Genomic DNA, 20,055 nt, shown 5'->3' on the forward strand with positions numbered 1-20,055 from the left:
ACTCCTACACCACCAAACATACCACCCAGACATCGTCCTATGTCCACGGAACACATCACCCTGCTCCAACAAGAGATGAAATGCATGCTGGAAAAGGGGGCCATAGAGCAAGTCCCTTTCCACCAACAAGGCACAGGAGTATACTCCCTATACTTCCTTATTCACTAAAAGGACGGTTCCCTCCGACCAATATTGGACCTCAGACCCCTGAATCAATATATACTATCGGAGCACTTCCATATGATCACACTACAGCAAGTGCTCCCGTTGCTCCAACAAGTTGACTTCCTAGCAACATTGGACCTCAAGGATGCGTATTTTCACATACCCATCCATCCAACTCACAGAAAATACCTCAGGTTCACAATAGAAGGTCAACACTACCAATTCAAGGTTCTCCCCTTCGGGGTAACCACGGCCCCAAGGGTGTTTACAAAATGCTTAGCGACAGTAGCTGCACATCTCAGGAGGCAACACATCCACGTGTTCCCAAACCTAGATGATTGGCTAATACAAGCAAAATCGTACGAACAGTGTGCAAGAGACACTTCTCAAACTCTTCAGCTGCTACACAGCCTAGGTTTTTCCACAAACTACCCAAAATCGCATCTACAACCATCCCACACACAACAATATCTGGGAGCTACTATAGATACCTCAGCAGCAAAGGCATATCCAAACTCAGCGAGGATAGCCAGCTTGCAGATGCTCATTCGCAAATTTCTGCCACAACACTCTTTGCCAGCTCGAGTTTTCATGCAGCTCATAGGCATGATGGCCTCCTGCATATTCATTGTCCCCCATGCCCGACTTCAAATACGTCCATTGCAAGAATGCCTAGCACGGCAGTGAAACCAAGCTCAAGGACAACTAAAAGACCTAGTGTTGATAGACAGTCGCGCTTACAACTCTCTGCAGTGGTGGAACCCATAAACCTTTCCAAGGGGCAACTGTTCCAAGAGCAAGTTCCACAACTAGTACTAACAGCGGACGCATCACTGAAAGGTTGGGGAGCCCACCTACTACAATACACAGTACAAGGGCTCTGGACAATCAAACAAAATAAACTGCATATCAACCAACTAGAGTTGCTAGCAATATTCTTAGCCCTAAAAGCATTCCAAAAATACTTGTACAGCAAGACTGTGTTGATCCGGACGGACAACATGACAGCCATGTACTATATCCAGAAACAGGGAGGAACACACTCCCCACAGCTGTCCCACTTGGCACAGAGCATATGGAAGTGGGCAATTCCAAAAGAAATCTTTCTCCTGGCAGAACACCTCCCAGGGAAAGACGATCAAATAGCGGATCTGCTCAGCAGACACAGCCAACAACTACACGAATGGGAGATTCACCCACAAGTTCTCCAGCCATTCTTCAAACAGTGGAGGCACCCAGAAATAGACCTGTTTGCCTCAAACTAAAACTCAAAATGCAGGTACTTTGCCGCCAGGTTCCCACATCCGTTGTCACAGGGCAATGCGATATGGATGAACTGGTCAGGCAGATTTGCGTACGCTTTTCTCCCAGCACCACTGATTCCGCTGGTGGCACGCAAACTGCGGCAACAGTCACTCACACTGATCCTAGTTGCTCCCACATGGGCGAGACAGCCATGGTACACAACATTCCTGGAGCTTTCAGTAGTTCCTCGTCAAAGGCTGCCGCTCGCACCCCATCTTCTAACTCAGAACCTAGGAGAAATCAGACACCCAGATCGCAATCATATGAACCTAGCGATCTGGCTCCTGAAATCTTAGAATTTGGATACCTTAACTTGCCTCCAGACTGTATGAACATCATTAAGGAGGCAAGACGACCAACTACTAGAGCCTGCTATGCAGCTAAATGGAAGAGATTTGTTATTTACTGCAACAATAACCAAATCAACCCATTAGATGCTTCCATACAGAACATTATATGTTTCCTACTGCATCTTTAAAGATGCAACCTAGCATACTCTTCGATAAGACTACACCTCGCTGCTATAGCAGCATACCTTCAAAACAGGCAACACCTTTCACTGTTTAGAGTACCAGCAATCAAGGCCTTTATGAAGGGTCTTAAAAGGGTGATTCCTCCAAGGCACCCACCTTTTCCAGTCTGGAACTAAATATAGTACTTACCAGACTTATGGGACCTCCTTTCGAACCTCTACACTCGAATTGCAATTTCTAACAAGGAAGGTGGCATTCTTTATTGCCATTACCTCACTCAGGCGAGTTAGCGAACTACAAGCACTAACAATTCAAGAACCCTTAATGCAAATACATGCTAACAGGGTAGTTCTTAGAACAAACCCTAAGTTTATGCCAAAGGTTGTATCCACTTTCCATATTAATCAATCAATAGAACTGCCACGGTTCTTCCAAAATCCACAGTCCGTAGCGGAAAGAGCCCTACACACACTGGATGTAAAGAGAGCTCTGCTTTATTATGTGGACAGAACGAAATCATTTAGAAAAACAAAGCAATTATTTGTTGCTTTTTCACCACAACATAAAGGGAATCCCATATCAAAGTCAGGAATAGCCAGATGGATAGTTAAATGCATTCAAATATGTTATCAAAAGGCTAAACGCACTTTACCTGTACCCCCAAGAGCACACACTACGCAGAAAATGGGGGTATCCATGGCTTTCCTAGGAAATATTCCTCTTGAAGACATATGTAGAGCAGCCACATGGACTACCATACACACTTTCAAAAAACACTACTGTGTAGACGTGCAAGCAAAGCAGCAAGGTGCTGTAGGCCAGGCTGTCCTCAAAACACTTTCAAACTGCTGCAGCTGGCACAGGTAACCACCGCTAGAGGAGATACGGCTATACAGTCTATGCACAGATATGAATTCAGCAGCCCACATGCCTCGAACGGAATATGCTACTTACCAGTATGCATCTGTTCTTGGCATGTAGGGCTGCTGACATTCATATCGCCCGCCCTCCTCCCCGGTGCCTGTTGCAGCTGCAGCATTATCTTTTGCATAGCCATCTCTTACTTTACTATCTCCATGTCTGCCACAATGGCGAAAAACAATCTGAAGATTGAGAAGATGCCCATGCTCACTATAGTCCAGGGGAGGAGTCACCTATCTCGTGATACTTCAAAGACTCTTCCAGGACAACAAGGTGCAATCATCCGGACCCAACACTAGGCGGCGATCTAGGCACAGATATTAATGTCAGCAGCCCTACATGCCAAGAACAGATGCATACTGGTAAGTAGCATATTCTTTCCCAGTGGCAGCCAAAGATTCATGACAGGCAGCCATGTCCACAGTTGCAGGAGCTGCTATGTGAGAGTAAAAAGGCAACCTATTTTATAAAAGTATGTATGGTTGTAGCGCCTTCTAAAACAGAGGTCCCAACTACAGGGTCCAACACGATAAATAAACTGGGTGAAAACACAACGAACATGGACTTTCCGACTATTTTTCTGTAATTGCCATTTTCCAAAATGCCGTAGATATCACCTTGCTTAATGCCAACATCTGAAGAAGGGGGGAAAAGGGACATAAGCAACATGCCATATGGACACTAACAGATATTCACCTTGTGTTGTGTAACCAGCTTCATCATCTTAGAAGCCTGTGGAAAACAGATACACCTCAGAATCGTCTACATTAGTTTTGTTGAGGGATACACTGTTGATGAGGAGCTCACCACCTCCACTGTCAATGAAAAAGAAACATCTGTTGTCGATGACTGTCCCATCAGAGACCCCGTCAACCAGATTCTGGCAAATTCTGGTCTGTCGACAGGCACTCTTTCCAGCATGGTTACTCCTCTTCCTGTGAACCAGAATCACCTCAGTATTTTTATAATTATCCTTGTTACAGAGAAAGGGAGGAAAAGCTGGGTAATAGAGCCCACACCGACCGTCTCTGTGAACTTTATCTGATGGGATATGAAGATCCCCAGGACCCTCCAAATGATTCAGTGCCAGTTTACCTGCTCAAAAACTTACATCTATTGACAACCACCCGCATATCTTTCATATCAGCCTCCACCAACGCCTCAAAGTATCCCTCCTCCACCGACAGCCACACCTCACCTACACCATCTGCAGCCAGCTGAGGTGCCACAAATCTTGTTTGTCACCCCAAGGCCCTAGACTCAAATCTTACTAGCACACATAACTGCAGAACCCATCAGGTTCATAGATCGAATTTCTACTATCAATACTCGATTGATATGGAAGTCCCCCAAAACCCCAGACCTCGAGGAAGTTAATGGGACAACTACATAATACCGAGAGCAAAATCAGAAATGCGTGTACCTCTGGATGTGCCTCCAGTTGACATCGCCAAATTTTCTTCCAGGGGATACTTATCAATAGTCATAAGCACTGAATTATCTCCGCCCATATGCGGGAACCCTTAACATATAGCATAATACATATATATGTGTATACAGTAGAAAAGGAATACAAATTGCGAAAATATTATACATATATACATGTATAAACCAATAATATGCAGCCCTAACATATCTAATAAGCTAGGAAAGCCAGAACTACATGCATTTCTCTAGTATGAAAATAAACCATAACATATAATGCAAGAGAAGGACATGTACAGTAATTGCATTCCGCAAAAACAACCTTTTATTTTCATCAAAGAAAACCGGTAATGACAGGCAATTAGCCTAAAGAAGGATGCATAAGTAAATAACTTCCCTGTACAGAAAAGGAAACTGGCACTTCGCCTTTAAGGCCTCAGAGAATATGAACACTTTGCCTTTAAGGTCTCCAGGAGAATCCTGCTCCCATCATGCCTCACAGGTGACAGTTAGGTCAGTTATTTTGTACGGTATAAGAAACTTGTAGGAACCTGCATACAAGATGCAAGAATAACCAGTAAACTGTTCCTGCTCGTCCGGGGAGGTGGTAGGGTGCTTATGACTTTGAGTATACCCCTGGAAGAGAAACATGAGAAACAACACCAAAGATTGTTTAGAAACTGTTTTAATGCTTAGGCAGCAGTAGAAATTCTTATAACTCACTGAAAGCATAGAAAGCTCCCAGGCTGCATTGCAAACACACAGTCTAAAAAGACTGAAAAGCTAACCTGTGGCTGTATGCAAAAAACTGACACCGTGCCTTTAAGGCACCCATGACCCCCGGTATCCCATCATGCCTCAGGGGTGACAGTTAGGTCAGTTGTTCTTTCCGGCTCCTTCAGGAAGGATCCTGGTAACACAGCTCCACTAATTTCTGTTTTCCGACAGAAAATTACTTCATTTTGAACAACTTTTTCTGCTTACTTTGACATTTTACATCTAGTCAAGTAAGAAACTGTCGTTTTAAGTCAGTTTAGTGAGCATTTTCAGCTGAGAATGCCTTCACTTTTTGACAAATGTCCTTCTTGTGGCAACAAGAAAGCAAAATCAGACAACCACGACGTTTGTATCCTGTGTCTGCCTGAAGAACATGATCCAGGCACCTGTCCTCACTGCGAGCACCTGTCAGGAAGAACTCTCAAAGACAGGGAGAGAATTCGCATCTATGGCCTGGCTCACAGGTCATCCAGAGGAAGGTCTCCGTTGAAGAAGGGTTCCAAGAAGGCTAGAACATCTTCAAAAGAGATGTCTTCCCACCCTTCAGCTTCAGCGTCAGGCTTGGCGCTGAGGAAAGAACCACCGGTGGGTCGTTTGTCTTCAAAACTACCGTCGACGGCGGGCTCGCCGTCGAAAAGAAGAACAGGTACGTCGAGGACGTCGAAGGATCCAGCTCCGTCGTCGAAATCCCCTACGCCGTTGTCACCCGGGCATCGATCGGCGTTGAGGAATGTAACTCCGCCGCCGTCAACCGGGCGACGGTCGGCGTCGAGATCCAAGGCCCCTCCGCCGTCGTCAACCAGGCGATGATCGGCGTCGAGGGAGGTCACTCCGCCGTCGTCATCCAGGCGACGACCGGCGTCGAGAAGTGTGACTCCTCTGCCGTCGTCTAAGAAACGACGTTTGGCGTCGAGGACCAAGACCCCTCCGCCGTCGACAGAAAAACATCGATCGGCGTCGAGGACGCAGTCCCCGTCGGCGTTTCGTCGACGCTCGGCGTTGAGGGTGACCAATACCCCTCCGCCGTCGTCGCATAGACATTCGACGTCAAGACAGAGGGCTCCGTCGACGGCTGGTCATCACCGTTCGACGTCGAGAGAGAAGGCTCCGTCGACAGCTGGTCCTCGCCGTTCGACGTCGAGAGAAAGGGCTCCGTCGACGGCTGGTCATCGCCGTTCAACGTCGAGAGAGAGGGCTCCGTCGACGGCTGGTCATCGCCACTCAACGTCGAGAGACCATAGATCCTCGCATCGATCGCCGTCGAGGCATTCGAAGTCGAGATTGTTGGACCCTCCGACTCCCCAGAGGCGTTCGACGTCGAGAGAAAAACATACGACGCCAGAACGCTCGATGTCGAGACATTCAGAAAGGGCTCGATCATCGTCAAGAAACTCTGTGTTCATGGTTACGGAGTCAGCTTCTCGTCATTCTACTTCAGTCTTCTGGCTCCTCAACAACATCCTCAAGGTCCAGGAGTCCTGTCCTCAGATCTCCTGTGCGTCAGCCAGATCCTTCGGCTGCGGAGGTCAGACTGTCACCCAGATGGTACAAGTCATTAGACCATTGGCGAGATTCAGGGGCTACCAAACGTATGCACGAGTACGTCAGTCCGCAACACAGATTTCCTCTCCAGAGACTGGTGGATGAAGTGGACAGGCGTAGTCCTCCCAGGCGCCAAGCAGACAAATCACCTGTGAGAAGACCAACCAGATCTCACTCTCCCAGAAGGGAAAATCAGGTGAGATCCCGATCTCCCAGAGAAGATCCTGTCAGATCTCGTTCACCAAGAAGACAGGACCCGGTCAGATCTCGCTCTCCTAGAAGGGAAGAGCACCCAAGAAGATCACGTGAGAGGGGGCACGGTGCTCACCGTAGACGTCGAAGAACTCCGTCTACTTCATCTACCTCTTCTACCAGGTCTTCCAAGAGGAATTACTCTCCCACGTTGACGGATAGTCCTACTTCTAGATCCTCTCCGGTGGATGACATCGGCACTTATCTGGATGTCCTGCAAAGAGAAGCTCAGACGCTGAGCATTGAAATTTCTGACCCCCAGGTTACTATGACAGTAATTTTTGAAACTTTGCACAAAAAATCTATCTCTCGTCCACTGCTGCCTTTAGTCCCGGGGATTATGGATCCGGTCAAGGACGTTTTCCTAACTCCAGCAGCCATCAGAGCGGTGCCAGCCCCCATACAGAAGAAATACAAACCGGCTTCTTCTGACCCAGTGTTTGTCAAATCTGACCCTCCAGCAGACTCTGTGATAGTGGCAGCGGCGAGGAAGACGCATGCAGTTGCTGCTTCGTCTTCAGTCCCACCAGATAAGGACAGCAAATCTCAGGATTCGTGGGGTCGCAAAGTTTGCAATTCAGCTGCCTCCACACTGAAGGTCTCCAGTGCAGTCGCACTGCTGGGTAGATACAACAGAGCCTTATGGGGCTCCATGGAAAGGTTCAAGTCCAAACTGCCAAAGGAAGACCAGAAGGACTTCGAGGAAACTATGACAGAAGGATGTCTGGTGGCGTACCAGTTGATAAGCACAGCAGCGGACGGTGCAGTGCTTGCGGCACATTCCTACTCACATGGCGTTTGTGCCAGTAGGTCGGCTTGGTTGCGCCTCACAGGGCTGAAGCCGGATGCTCAGCATCTCATCCTTAATCTTCCCTTTTCGGGTTCCTCTCTCTTCGGAGAACATGCTGATGAAGAGATGACCCGTATGAAGACTGAACTGGATACGGTAAAAGCGGTGGGTTTGGAGAAGAAAAAAGAATTCAAACGCCGCTTTAAGACCAACAGGGGGAGAGGGGCTCAACAGAGGGTTCAAACCCCTCAGTGGTCCCAGAATAAGAACCAGGGAAAATCCCAGTTCCGAGGCAAATCCAACAGAGGTAGAGGAGGTCACCAGCAGTCCTCTACCACCACGAGAGGAGGAAAGGCTTGATCAGTGGCTTCCTCTGGCGCCGTTGCCCACTCCAGTGGGAGGAAGTGCTTCACAACACCTGGCAGAGTGGGTCAGCATCACAAAAGATCAGTGGGTGCTGAATATACTACGCAATGGATACAGGCTACATTTCTGTGCTCTCCCGAAAAGCATTCCTCCAAAGAACTCTTGCCCTCACCAGCTGAGCTTGCTCCGAAGAGAGGTGACAGTCCTACTACAAAAAAGAGCTATAGAGGAAGTTCCTCCCTCTCAAAGAGGAAAGGGAGTCTACTCCAGATACTTTCTTGTCCCCAAAAAAGATCAGGAGGACAAGTTCAGACCTATACTCGATCTGCGTCTCCTAAACAAAGTCATTGTCAGAGAAAAGTTCCGCATGTTAGCTCTTCACCAAATATGCCCACATCTTCAAGCCGGAGATTGGATGTGTTCGGTGGATCTGCAAGATGCATACTTTCACATTCCGATTGCTCTACAGCATCGCAAGTACTTGAGGTTTGTCGTAGGAAGCAAACACTACCAGTACAAGGTTCTACCCTTTGGACTCAAGTCCGCACCACGAGTCTTCATCAAATGCATGGCAGTGGTGGCAGCTTTTCTTCACAAAAAGGGACTCTTCATCTACCCATACCTGGACGACTGGCTCCTAAAGGGCCCGTCTCCAGTACAGGTAACGCACGATCTGCAACTTTGCCTACACCAGTTGCACAGGCTCGGTCTCCATGTGAACCTAGAGAAGTCAGTCCAGCGGCCGACACAGTCCATCCACTACCTAGGCTCCGTTCTGGACACAAAATTTGGGAAAAGCGTTTCCTTCGGAGGAGAGACTTTTTTCCATGAGGCAGAAGTGTGGGATTCTATTAGAGTCTCGGCTTCCAACAGTCCGACAGGTAGCCTCCCTGCTGGGTACCATGGCGTCCTGCATTTTTCTCATCCCGAACGCCAGGCTGAGAATGCGGCCTCTACAACAGGCTCTCGAAGAGCAGTGGCACCAGGCGACAGGGCGTTGGGAAGATCATATCACTCTTTCCCAAGCAGCGAAGGATGCCATCAAATGGTGGACTCGGACGAGGAATGTGCAGGTGGGAGTGCCTTTGCACCAGCCACTACCAACCCAGTCTATAGTGACAGATGCCTCTCTACAAGGCTGGGGAGCGCACATGGGTCCCCTTCAGATTCAGGGTCAGTGGTCTGCACAGAAGCGGACGTAGCACATAAACATGCTGGAGCTCAGAGCGGTGTTTCTAGCTCTCAAAGCTTTTCTTTCAGCGATCGAGTCCAATTCAGTCTTAGTTCAAACAGACAATACAACCACCATGTTCTATCTGAACAAACAAGGAGGCACACGGTCACGCCCTCTCTCCCGGGAGGCTCAAACCATCTGGCACTGGCTTCTCTCTCGAAACATTTCAGTGGTGGCGGTGCACCTCCCAGGCGAGTTAAACATCAAAGCAGACTCACTCAGCAGGCACTTCGAAGATCAGCCAGACTGGGTGCTAAACGACGAAGTGGTAGAAGAGCTTTTTCGTTGTTGGGGTCGTCCAGCCATAGACTTGTTTGCGGATGAAGAAAGCGCAAAATGCCACGCCTTCGCGTCCAGATTCCACCGGCCAGGAACGCAGGGGAACGCTCTCCTGATGGATTGGTCGGCAACATTTGCTTACGCGTTTCCTCCCCTGCCTCTGATTCCGGAGGTAGTCTCCAAGCTCCTCAGGTCAGACATGGAGATGATCTTGATAGCTCCGGATTGGCCACGACAGTGGTGGTACCCGGACCTGCTGCATCTGTCTGTGTGTCCACACAGACGACTTCCTTGCAAACCGGACCTGTTGAGCAAGATGAACGGGAGGATACTACATCCCAACCTCCAATCACTGAACCTGACAGCATGGCACCTGAGGTCCTGCAATATGGGCATTTGAATCTGCCTCCCGAAAGTATGCACATTTTAAAGGAGGCTAAGAGACCTTCCACGAGAGCGTCTTATGCGTTCAAGTGGAAAAGGTTCTACATATGGTGTAGGGATCATCACTTAGATCCGACTAAAGGGCAGGAGGAGGTAATCCTGCCATACCTCCTTTCCTTGGCAACTTCTGGTTTGAAATATGCTTCCATTAGAGTGCATTTGTCAGCCATAGTAGCGTACAGGAAATCACCTAATCAGATTTCTTTCTTTCAGGTTCCGGTGGTTAAGGACTTCCTCCAGGGGTTGAAAAAAGTGTATCCCCCTGTGCGAAATCCTTCTCCTCCTTGGGAATTGAACCTGGTTCTATCCAGGTTAATGTCACCTCCTTTCGAGCCCATCCACAAGGCCTTCTTGCAACATCTCTCTTGGAAAGCGGCCTTTTTGGTGGCGATTACCTCAGCGCGCAGAGTAAGCGAGATACAAGCGCTCTGTGCGAAGGAACCATATACTGTTTTCCACCACAATAGAGTAGTCCTGAGGGCTCATCCATCTTTCTTGACTAAAGTGGTTTCTGATTTTCATATAAATCAGTCCATTTCCCTCCCTTCGTTTTTTCCAAATCCTACGACCCCACTGCACTCCTTGGATCTTAAGAGAGTGCTCAAGTTCTATTTGGAAAAGACTAAAGGGATCAGGAAAACGGATCAACTGTTTGTGAACTATGGTTCAATGAGGATGGGCTTTCCAGCGGCCAAGAGGTCCATCTCCAGATGGATTGTCTCTTGCATTAAATTGGCCTATCAGCTTGCAGGCAAGCCTTTATTGGTGTCACCCAAAGCGCATTCCACTAAAAGGAAAGCCGCAACAGTAGCTTTCTTACATGACATTCCAATGTCAGAAATATGCAAGGCTGCAACCTGGAAATCGGTTCATACCTTTACGAGGCATTACTGTCTCGAATCTGATTCCAGGGCCGATGCTCAAGTAGGGCAAGCCTCCTTGAGAAATCTGTTTGGGTAGCCTATAGCCTGCTCAGGCTTGTTGATGAGTTTACTGTCTTGTCATTCCTTTGCCCGCAGGGAAGAGGAGAGGCTCGCTATTCTATTCTAATGCTTATGACTATTGATGAGGATCCCCTGGAAGAGAAGGATTAGTTACTTACCTGTAATCCTAGTTCTCTTCCAGGGGTATCCTCATCAAAGTCATAAGCAACCCTCCCGCCTCCCCGGGCAAAGGATATTCTTTAATAAGGAGATATTGTTTTTTTTTTTTTTTTTGTAAATTTCTTTTATTGTTGCATCATACGGATCATCAAGAAAAGCAGTGTGGCAATCCGGGGGGGGCGTCAACATTCCGCCAACCCCCGGTGATACGCAACATTTTGAACACAGTAGCATACAGTATTTATCACGATAAGATCATTTCGTGGTCCAATTTTTCACCCCAAACCCCCCCTCCCAACTATCACACTGAACATCCCCGGGCAACTGAGAGGCCTCTATCCGAGGTCCCCCTTCCCGCCCTTCACCTCCCCCCCCCCCCCAAACAACTCGTCCCCCATACCTCCCCCCAGGCCCCGGATCTCGCGTCTTCCACACCCCACATGGCAGAAGCCACAAGCATTAGGTCGACTCATCCTCCGGGTCCTCCAGGTTCAACAGGTGCAAAACATTCGTACATGAGACCACCTCTGTGGGCCATATCGTAACCCTCAATTTTCCCCCCCCCAATAAGGAGATATTGTTAACCTATTTTGTTACTGGGTTTGTTTCAGTCTCCGAAAAGAACTGACCTAACTGTCACCCCTGAGGCATGATGGATACCGGGGGTCATGGGTGCCTTAAAGGCACGGTGTCAGTTTTTTGTATACAGCTACAGGTTAGCTTTTCAGTCTTTTTAGACTGTGTGTTTGCAATGCAGCCTGGGAGCTTTCTATGCTTTCAGTGAGTTATAAGAATTTCTACTGCTGCCTAAGCATTAAAACAGTTTCTAAACAATCTTTGGTGTTGTTTCTCATGTTTCTAGTGCATATTATTCATGTATGGTGGAAATTCTTCACAGCATATTTCAGCTCTGGTGTGATTGGGCTGCTATTGCATGTTATATATATATATATATATATATATATATATATATATATATATATATATATATATGTGTATATATATATGTATATATATATTTATATATGTATATGAGTATATATATGTGGGGCACATATAATATAGTGTTTCCGGGGTCCCGCGCATGGGTGGGAATATTCTAATGCTTATGACTTTGATGAGGATACCCCTGGAAGAGAACTAGGATTACAGGTAAGTAACTAATCCTTACAGGTAAGTAACTTATCCCTTTCTTCCAGGGGATACTCACCAATAGTCATAAGCACTGAATAGAGTAGCAAGCTCACACCCACTTCCGAGCGGACGAGCAAAAAACAGAAAATTACCTTGACATATACATGTTAAACAGACTTAGCAAACAAGTTTCTCAATGAGGCTTGCCCACCCTGAGCATCTGCCTGTGTGTCCGTATCTAGACAGTAATGGTGAGTAAAGGTATGAACTGATCGCCATGTAGCTGCTTTACAAATTTCTGCGATGGAGACATTCCTCAAGAGAACTGTGGTAGAAACTTTTCCCATAGTGGAATGGGCCCTTTGCTTCCCTAGAAGGGATCTGTTGGCCAACTGGTACGACCGGAGAATACAACCTAAGGAATTATAAGCCAGGAGGGCAATTGTCTCTGAACTAAACAAAAATGCACATCAATGTTCTCACGCTAAGATGCCCGGAAAGGTCTTCAATCCTTCCTATGGAGGTTACATACCTTTTCGGTGTTGGTTTGAATGAATGGCTCAAAATTGATGTTCTACATCCAGAAAAAGGCAGACGCAGATCGCCAAGTAGGACCAACACCTATGGTATGAGGCATAAGAGATAAGACTTTTTTTAATGGATCATTTACTCGAAAAAGACCGCGATCAAGCGTACTATTTGAATCTCTTATCTATAGCTGCTCGAAATGGAAACTCCACAACAGTTTGCTAAAGATGGGATTCGAAGCATGAGGAAAGTCGAAGCTGAACTTGTTTGCAAATGGCACAAACAAGAAATGCCATTCTCTCAACAAAGGAACTTGTCAGGGGATGCATTTTTGATCACATGGTCAGAGACATATGAATATACTATTCCTCGTATCCCATTGATTGCAAGGGCCATCGCCAACTAAAGAGAGAACCATGCCTCATGATCCTAATCGCCCCAACATGGCCATGGTAATATTGGTTCACGGGAATTGTACAGTTAGCAGACGCACCACCCAGTGAATCTTTTGAGCAAGAGGCAGGTCCTTTATCACAGCCCTGGATCATTGAAGTTGACCGCTTAGCTCCTGAATTCTATGAATTTTGGGACCCAGAGGCACAAGACAATGACTTTGATGCTAGATCACCAATATAGGATGGAGAGAACCTATTTCTTTCCCTCCAAGAGGCTAGTGGCAGTGATACCTTGCAAAAGCAGAATCTTGCCTTCCCATTACCAGCTAGATAGCTGGTAGACACAGACTAGCTCCAGTGGACTCCCCTTTCTTCCTGCTTCATCCGACACCTGAGAGCCTTGTAGTTCAAGCATCCATCAGCAGGCTGCACCCAAATGTGAAATGTGTTCTCAACCAAACAGCCAGAGAGTTGAAATGCATGGGGGCATGTGGGAAGCGAATATTCGTTTTTTGCCAGCCTTGTCCTTAGATCTGCAAACTCAAGTTAGATGCAGGACTGTTATTTGCATGCATTGTGAGACATGGTGGCCCGTATCTTGCCTGCAGTCCCAGATGACCTTTGGGCCAACCTCCAGCAAATAATTCATGATGGCCAAGACGCATCGAAATACGTGATCGGTGAGGCCTGGCCACTTCAGACAGTGTGGGTAGGACACCTGATTCCAGTGTGGTCCTTCTGCACCACGCTTATTTAAGATCCATGGACTTCTTGAGTGAAGTTCAGCAGTCCCTTATGGGCATCCCTTTTATGCCACCCATCTCTTTATAGACCATGTGGACTGCGCATTAGAGCATGTTAAGGAAGCAAGGCAACAGCTCGCTTTTTGGGCATAGCACCACGAGCGCTGCAGTTTACTTAGCAGTGTCAGCCGTTTCGGGGGTTCGGAAGAGGCTTACAACAGATTTCACGACCGGGGATTCTGCAAAGAGCGTCCTGGCCCCAAGTGACAACGAACTACAGAGTCTCCAGACTTTCCTTCCACCACCGCTGCAAGACCCCTTTAGTTTGTCCTCAGTGGCACACGGTCATCCATATAGAGGTGGATACTTTGTTACCTCTGCGCAACAAATAGGGCATAGTGGAGTCGTGGATCCTGTGCAAGGAGGCTCTGTCCCTTTGGAACTGACTGAGTCATCAGGGCATTTTCCTGGTTGAACAACACCTGGTAGGATCTTTAAATGCCATAGACGACAACCTCAGTCAGCATTGCCTAATGGATCAGTAATGCGGCTGCCCTCATAGGTGCCACAGGTATTCTTCCAAAAAGGGGGAATCCCTGGCTCCATCACCACCACCAAAAACGTGCAATGTCCAAGCATGTTTATGCTGGATTTCCCTAGACAGTTTGTGCTCTGAGATACCTTCCAGCTCGACTGCACCTTGGGACTCCTGTATGCCTGCCTCTACCCCTTCTGCTGAAAGTTCTGAGGAATATCAGGGGCAACCAGGCCCAGCTCATTGTAGCGGTTCTTGATTGGGCAAGAAGAATGTGGTACCCAGAACTTCTTGTCTTGACCATCCAGTTGCCTCTTAATGACATTTTTCTGTCAAAACAGTAGGGCAGGGTCCTGCATCCAAACCTGTACAACATATGCCTCCATGCTTGGAGATTGAGTAATGACAATTGACAGCTTTTGATCTCCCTCCCAAGGTAGTAAATGTTATTCTGGCAGCCAGCTGTCCCTCCACCAGATTCATGTGGAACATTGGGGGAAGTTTGTTTGGTGTTTTTCTCTGTATATCCAACTCTTACAATCACAGTTGTTTGATGTTTTTCTGTTTTTCCTTGTTTGTATTATCCTTATCTGCCTTTGCATGTTTTCATTATCAACCATCTTTATTTAAATCACCTAGTGCGCAGGACCTTGGTAACATTACTCCAGAAAGTGGTAACACCTTTCCACATTGGGCAATCGATCACCCTGCTAACGTTCTTCACTCCTTCACATCCATCCAGGGATGAAAAGGGACTCCATCTCCTAGATCTGAAGAGAGATCTGAGACCACAATCTGACAGCTCTTTTTGGGTTTCTCTGTGGTGAAAAAGTGAGGAGCCGTGCAGAAAGATCGATTTCCAGTTAGATTGTTGTTTTTATTAAGATTTGCTATTGTGTGAATAAGAAAGAGCCCCCGTAAGGCCTTCAGGCTCATTCCATCAGAGCTAAAGCTGCTAAAAGCACGTTGGCACTTGGAGTGCCTGTTTTGGACATGGGTCAGTTCATGCATTCACAAAGCACTACTGGCTGGAAAGCCAATTCCTTTTCCCCTTCTGTCCTGCAGGTTTTTTCAGTAATTCCACAGACCCACTACCTGTGGTGGTAGTACTTTGGGATCTATTCACAAGGTGAGGAAGCTGTGGTTCGAAGTAACCATCAGAACCTGTACTAGCTACTTACTTTCACTAATGCTCTTTCTGGTTGATACTCTAACTGCAGATTCCTCTCCAGCCCCCCCCCATCCTCCCCGATCTATTGAATGGACTCCTTTCGACCATATTAAAAGGAATTCTGCACACTGGTACAGTCTGATAACAAGGGCTCTATGTCCTACAGCACAGACTGATATCCGAAAGAAACTGACAATGCTGCAGTGGCGGTTTTATTGTGGCCCAACATCACTTAAGAGGCGGGACAGAACTAATGCGAAGCAGAACGACGCCACCTACCGGCACACTAGCCGAAAAATCTCAGATCCAGTCTGGTGCCTGGGGGTACTCACAAGGGGAGTAATCGGTGGTTTGATATACAACTCACCAGAAAGAGGGTTACCAAAGGTATGTATTCCTTATTCTCTCAGGTGCTTTTGTAAAGATACCATGGGACTCCCAGCTTAACGACGGAGAATGATTAAAGCATGTCAATCTATGAGAGGTACCAAAACTGGAGAACAGTTACAAGGAATTTTTTCTTACATGACAGACTTATACCTTATTTGTTTTCCTATTTTAACAGTGTCTACTTTTTCCCCAGTATGCTTTACATGTTTACAATGAGGTAATAAGTGTTGGACAGAAGTATGGAATTCGTAACGCTGGATATTATGCATTGCGCAGCCTACGCATCGAAAAGTTCTTTGCATTCTGGGGCCAAGACCTGGATGCCTTCACCACCCCACTGGAGTGTGGCCGTGAGTTCAGGGTTAAACTTGACAAGGTGGGTACCTTCTTTTCCAAATAATTGTCCAATTAACAATTTTGATCACCTGTACCCCTGTTGTTGTTCACATCTTTTCCTACATACTTTCCCACCTGCTTTTAAGTTATGCCTTTTCCTTAATCATTATCTTTACTCTGACATTTTTGGAGTCATTTATTGTATCCTACCAAAGCAATCTGGTAATAGCTGTATCCTCAGAGTGGTGTAGTGCTTCTGTGGACAAAGGCTGGACATGCAACATGATGGGATTGTACTAATAGGGAAATATCATCCAGCACCAACATGTGCCTATAAGCATTGCACTGGCTCTCCATTTCTTATGCCTCTGCACCCTAGAAATTCCAATCTGTTTTTGCAATTTTTTAAACCTTTTTTTATCAGCAAACAAGGTCAGTGCCTCATACAGCCCCACAGCAACCAAAACTCCTCATACATATTTCACATTTACCACTATGACAGTCTAAAACCCCTGTACCATCCATCACAAACACTTCTAAGAAATCCACCAAATTTCCAGTACTAACAGCAAAAGGTAGAAAGTAGAGAAAGGGCAAATTGGAATGTTGGGAGAAAATACTATAAAATTACAGCACTCAGATTTGTATAAAAGTCTACTGAATATCCACTGCACCCCTGATCACGAACACACCCAGGAACTTTGAACTGGTTTGAGCAGAGCCCCAGGACAGAGGCAATCAAACAATGAAGGCGTATTGCTCTCTCCAAGGTGGAGCCATTTGTAATTTTCTCTAAAAAAAATCTGGCAGCTTCCATGTTTGGCAAGGCATACGTCCCGTTTCCATTCTCCACTTACAACTTTGCTGGGATCGACAGACACCGAAAGGCACATTAACAAACGCTCCCTTCAAATCTCCGGGAACTGTTTTCTTTGAACTAAGTCTCCATAACGAACTAAGGAAGCTGTAGAATTCAGTTTCCATCTACTTTCTTATTGCATTTCATCGTAGATGTGATTTTCAAAATGGCACTTGGCCCATCCATGTAACCCAGTATCATCATAATGGTGACACATGCTCAGTGGATGACATGAGCCACATAGAAGAGTTCCAAAACTTTTCTTTCAGCAGGGAATATTTAGATTGAGTAGGAGGAGTCAGATATTCTGTGAAAAAATAATGCAGCACCTTATTGTTCCTGCCATTATCTATAAGATAAAATCGTAATCCTTTAATGTTTTTAGCCCTCGTTGTGATTTCCTGCTTTTCAGCTTTGCTCTCAAGCAACTACATACCTACTGATGCACCTTGTTGGAAAGATGGGAATTCTGCTGCTTCCTTAGACATTGCATCTCCTGCTAGATGCGGTCCCCCTACCACATCCTGCTAGACTCCCTCAGCGGGGGGTACCAACCTTTCCCCATCTGACAAGATTTTACTTTATAACTCTCTCTGCTGGCAGAATTGCAGCTGCTTCAGTGTCTTGCAAAGACTCCCTTTAAGTATGTACTGACTGGAAAACACTTGGATGGCCATCCAGCCCACACCATAGCAGGCAGTAACACGTGGGATTTCAAACGTCCATGGCAGAATAGTCTCACTAATAGCACACTGGCATCAGGAGTTTCCTCTGTCCTGTGCCTACCATCTTGTTTGCTCCACAGCTTCCAAAAGGTTCCACTCCTTCCACTTCTTTATTGTCGCTGACTTCAAAGTCTGTGCTCTTTTAAGCAGTACCAGCCACCACTAGTTACTCTGCCTATGGGTCTTATTTCATGGGCTTACAAGAACCTCAAAAAAGAGAAAAAGGTATCATAAACTCAAGGAGCAGCAGACATTTTGCTCTTCTCCATGGCTGCCCTCTACGCTTATCTGCAAGCTATGCAAAAAAAGTGATCTGGGATCTTAGTGGTTTCCAGGTGTGAATTTGTTTCAGACTACATATTGTCCGCTCCGGGCAGAAATTGGTGCGATCAGGTAATGTGGCCTAAGCCACCAGCAACGTGTAGTGCAGGAGCCAACAACTGCCTTCATTCTGAATCTCGAAGAAACCTATTGTGGGTGTAAAGTCGGGAGGGGCCAGACTTGAGTGGAGTGCGGCACAGGATGGGCCGAAAGTCACAAAAAGTTCAGCAGAAGGAGACAGATGGCCGTAAGGGCAGTGCACGCATGTAGTAATGCATCATGATTATCACTGTCCCAACCAGAATATTGGTTTCTCCTCCTTCTCAAAGCTCTGCAACACGTGGAGAAAGAAGGAACCCGAGAGCTGTGCTTGGTTTTTATTCGAACGCTGAGTGAAACACTTCCTTGCTACTTCTTCTTCTATACTATCTGGGCATCCGAGTTTGGGGGGACATTATGTGAGTGTGTGTGTTTGTTCTACTCCTGTCGTGTATTTCTATATGTTCTGAATCAGTCCCCCTATTCCTGACCCTATTCTGGTTAAACTAACTATCAAGTTAACTAACAGTCAGCCCATGAGGCAAGAAAACCCCCATGATGCAGATACCGTTATCTGACGCAGTCACACTCCGGCACAGGAACGTGTTATCTGATTAGGTCATAACGCTTGAGATCTAATTAGACAAGCGACATTCCTCCAGCCCCTGATAAGGCATACGACGTTCTCATAACAAATCAAACCTATGACAACCTGGAAAATCCGTGCGGCCATTGTTTTGATTTCACAGAGAACTTTAGTAAAGAATGTGCTAACGAGCAAGTCGTATGACATCTTTATTGACGTATCTATGTCCATCCTTACGTCAATCTCGGCACCTTTAAGGTATAAATATTGCCGACCTTGCCCTATGCAAACACACGCGTGGTGACAAGACGGAGCAGCCATACTTGCCGAAGCCGAGAGCAGAAGCAGACCCCGCTGGCAGCAGCCCCGCCTTCCTGACGCGCTGAGAGACGCGCTGCTATCTCAAGCCGAGAGACCCAGCACCGGCGTTTCTGGGCAGCCCTCGCAGGCAGCCTGGAATATCGAGAGCAGAGAAAGAGATACCATTCCTCATTCATCCTAACTTCCAGGTACAGAACTGAATAACCCCTCACAGAGAATTCTTTAGTTATTCACTTGGCAAAACCAAACTTAACTTAAACTGTAACTTTCTATTCCCGCCCACGCATTAGACTTAGGTCAGGTACACGGGGTAGGCGTATTTAGAAACCCCAGTTGAGTACGTTTAGTCAAATGTATATGTGTATGTAAATATATTTTAATCATTTTAAACATCATATGGCTCAGAAACCATATCAATGTTTTTACAGTATTATTTTATACTATTGCTTTTAATGTATGCACTTTACTTAACTATAAGTATTGCAATAATATCGATCCATTTCTCATGTATGAGAAAAGAGACTGATCAATAAATAACACCTTTTTATTGAACACGCCCGTCTCTTCCTTTTCTCTACATTCTGATGAGACTAAGAATGCACGTACTGACTGAGTAAAATAATTGCCTTGTGCTCACACGACTCTCGAGATTGACTCTTGATTAGGGGAGAGCAAAGTTGTCATGTTCTATGGTTGTCAGAAACTAAATCCCTTCTTGTCTAATCAGGGGAGTTAATTCTTTCCTTGAACATTCGAGAAAGTTTCTAGCGAACTCTGAGCTTAGCTGGCAAACTCAAAAATTAAGTCTAGTATCGACAGTAGTAGACCTAGTTAACGTCTGGTCTAGGCCTTTACTGCTGTAGGTACTATTCCAATGCGCAGAGCCTATTGGGAAA

At 46.4% G+C, this 20,055-nt stretch overlaps 1 protein-coding gene across 2 annotated transcripts in view; it reads left to right on the top strand.

The window, feature by feature from the left end:
- Positions 1–20,055, top strand: part of PDPR (pyruvate dehydrogenase phosphatase regulatory subunit) — a 795,794-nt gene that overhangs the window by 712,240 nt on the left and 63,499 nt on the right. For both annotated transcript variants that reach the window (XM_078670675.1, XM_078670676.1), the window contains exon 17: positions 16,166–16,348. In XM_078670675.1, the coding sequence (XP_078526801.1) occupies positions 16,166–16,348 (183 nt within the window). The remainder of the gene's footprint in view (positions 1–16,165; positions 16,349–20,055) is intronic.

This window comes from Lissotriton helveticus, chromosome 12 (assembly GCF_964261635.1).
Source record: "Lissotriton helveticus chromosome 12, aLisHel1.1, whole genome shotgun sequence".
NCBI lineage: Eukaryota > Metazoa > Chordata > Amphibia > Caudata > Salamandridae > Lissotriton > Lissotriton helveticus.